Source organism: Malurus melanocephalus, unplaced genomic scaffold, assembly GCF_030028575.1.
Source record: "Malurus melanocephalus ecotype Western Australia unplaced genomic scaffold, MMel_1.1 scaffold_345, whole genome shotgun sequence".
Lineage (NCBI taxonomy): Eukaryota > Metazoa > Chordata > Aves > Passeriformes > Maluridae > Malurus > Malurus melanocephalus.
Window position 1 is genome coordinate 379961 of NW_026623577.1, and position 2764 is coordinate 382724.

At 45.9% G+C, this 2764-nt stretch overlaps 1 protein-coding gene across 1 annotated transcript; it reads left to right on the forward strand.

Annotated features, from left to right (window-relative positions):
* The first annotated feature begins 1007 nt into the window (after positions 1-1007).
* Positions 1008-2451, forward strand: LOC130580591 (ankyrin repeat domain-containing protein 9-like). The gene has a single exon (XM_057378193.1). It carries the CDS (start codon positions 1189-1191, stop codon positions 2077-2079), a length of 891 nt encoding a protein of 296 aa, XP_057234176.1. The 5' UTR covers positions 1008-1188; the 3' UTR covers positions 2080-2451.
* Positions 2452-2764: the final 313 nt, after the last annotated feature.

The following is a 2764-nucleotide window of genomic DNA, read 5'->3' on the forward strand; positions in this document are numbered from 1 at the left end:
GGAAACYCTGTTTTCCCATCAAAATGGTGTGACACCATTATATTGCAATCTGTTGATTTATAAGCTGCATGGAAACTCTCCTTCCTTAAACACAGCTTGCCATAAAGGATTCTTAGATCATTTCTTTTCTGTGAATTTAATTTTGGCCAGGTCCTTATGCCTCATCCAGTAGGATCTTCCCCCTCAAACCTGAAGGCCTTGCTCCTCTGTGTCTTACTGGGGCGTTGCACAGGTCTGATTGCCTAATCCCAGTTCCCCCCACTGCTGCTGGCTCTGACCCCAGTCACAGAGCAGGACATCTGAGAAATGCTTCGATCAAAGCTCCCCGCCCTCCAGTGGGGTTTGGCCATTAACCTTTTGTTTATGCCCTTGCTGTGCAGCAGAGGCACTCCAGGTATTTCCTTGCTGAACAAAGGCAGGCATTTTAAACCAGCAATGTGCTTTATGACTCTGGGCATCCTTAYTGCACACACTGTTTCACTCTTTTCTCTGCAGAGATTAATGCTGGCATCTTAAATATCACTAATGCCTTATAGACAATCCATTACCATCAGTGTCTCCTAAGTGGCCAGCCATACCATTATTTATAAAATAGGGATCCTTTCCTAGTGCTGCCGATACCACTCCCTTGATTTCCCGAGAATGGAATAGTGCCTRTTATCAGCTGTGGAGTATTTTGCATTGCTACATATTTTTTACTATATAATGAGCTCTGTGTGTGTGAGTGACATGAAAAAAAAATAGAGGAATATATTGCTATTCCACTTGCTGCAGTGTATGAGCTGATCTGGTTAGACAYGAAATGCAGACAGAAATCCGCCTCACCTCTCGAGCTAATTTTAGTCTCTCCCTCTGTTCTCTGTGGCTGTGTGTGTATAAAATCACTGGCAGTCTGACAGCATTTCAGTAACCTGTGCCACGCGCAGAGCGGGATGTACTCACCAACCATCTGCTTGCATGGCACGGGTTAAMTGAGCCTGTGGGATTGTGCTTACCTAAACAAAACCACTGCAGTGAGGGGAAAAACAATGAATGGGTGGAGATGATCAGCCCATGCATTCCAGCTAGTGCAGTCCAAGCAGCAATGACAGCCTGAAGGTTGCAGCAGCATCGGGATCAGCATTCTGAGTGCACCGATTTTACATTCTGGAGTGATTTTACGTGGAGCTGTTCTTTATTTGCTGAGCCATGGCCAGTAACCAGGCCAGCCTGCAGGATGATCAGAGCAGGCACTGCAAGTTCTTATCCTATATGTTCTATCAGGCTGTGAGAGATCACAAGCCTGTGTGGATGCTGGAAGACATGAGAACTATGGAGTATTTTTACTGGGAGGAAAATGCCAGCCTACGAACCTACTCACCTTCAGAAGCCCTTCTCTATGCAGTGGTGCATAATCACCTGCCTTACGCTCAGTATCTGCTGTCTCACTTTCCAGAGGAGGCTCTCAAGGTACCTGGGGAACACTTCTGCTATTGCCCATCCTCTGCTCCTCACTTGGCCATGGCGGTTACATATGACAGGAGAGATATCTTGGGACTGATCATCAAAATTGCACACAAGCTCCCCAGCTTGAACTCCTATATCAATAGGGCTGGCTGCTTTCATCTGGAAGATGGGAAAACACCCCTGCACCTTGCCTGTGAACTGCTGAGGTCAGAGACGGTCCTCATCCTCCTCGGGAATGGAGCGTCTCCCAGGATAGAGGACAGTAAAGGGCTTACCCCGCTGGATGTCATCCTGGAGCAGATGTGGGACTCCAAAGTCAATGTCGCATCAAAGAAGCTCTGCCTCGACTACCTCTTGCTCTTCATGCCCAACCCACAGTTTAAGATGCGGAAAGTTCTGCAGGAGCATCCAGACCACTGGACAGCTTTGCTGGGAGAAGATAAATTCAACAGCCTGGTGGGGAACACACCTGCTTCTTTATATCTGCAAGCTATGCAAACTATTCTCCAGACTCTTCCCCCTTCCCACTTCCCYAAAAGCATCCAGGAACTACCTATACCTCAGGCACTAAAGCCTTTACCATCCTATGGCAAAAAGCTACCGGCAAAAAATGTGGTAAATGTTTTTCCTTGACATTATTCAATGGGTCTTGGATTTTCAAAGGCAACTTAGAGGAGCTGGTCATCCACCACCCTCTGCATTTTAGTGTGATTTTAGTACTTAACCTATTAGCCTATGCTGGAAAATCCAATATTTTGTGACAAGATTTTAAATGTCTTTTCTAATTGATTGCAGGCACGGCACTTTTAAAGGCAAAAGCCTTCCTTGTTTTCTGTTTTGTTGTGCATGTGAAGGGTTAACTGTATTTGAGACTGTGTTATGTTTGGTTTCTTAGTTGTCAGCTGGTATCAGTGTATCTGAATTCCCAATATGATAACTGTATCCTGTGTAATGCACCTGGGTTAAAAGGAACTATGYGCCCAGTGGGATTTYTAAATGGTGTCACTGCTAGAGCTGRRAGAAATACCATCCCYTACCAACAAGGTTCAGACATCAGATTTCCTATCAAACAACGATCAAACATTATTCAGTAAGAGCCAGGAAGTCCATGGCTGRTGCTGCAGGGATATAGAGGCAGTTCCTGCAGGATAACTGATCCTACCSAGTTACTTTACAGCAAGTCACGGTGTGGAGGGCATGAGTTCAGAGAGGGGCAGTGAGTGCATATTCCTGGGGGATGGGAAATAAAGATCCACAGAATGGATAATGAAAGCATCMAGTCTCACCAGGGAGTGAAGGGGTTAAAGGCAATCCCAGA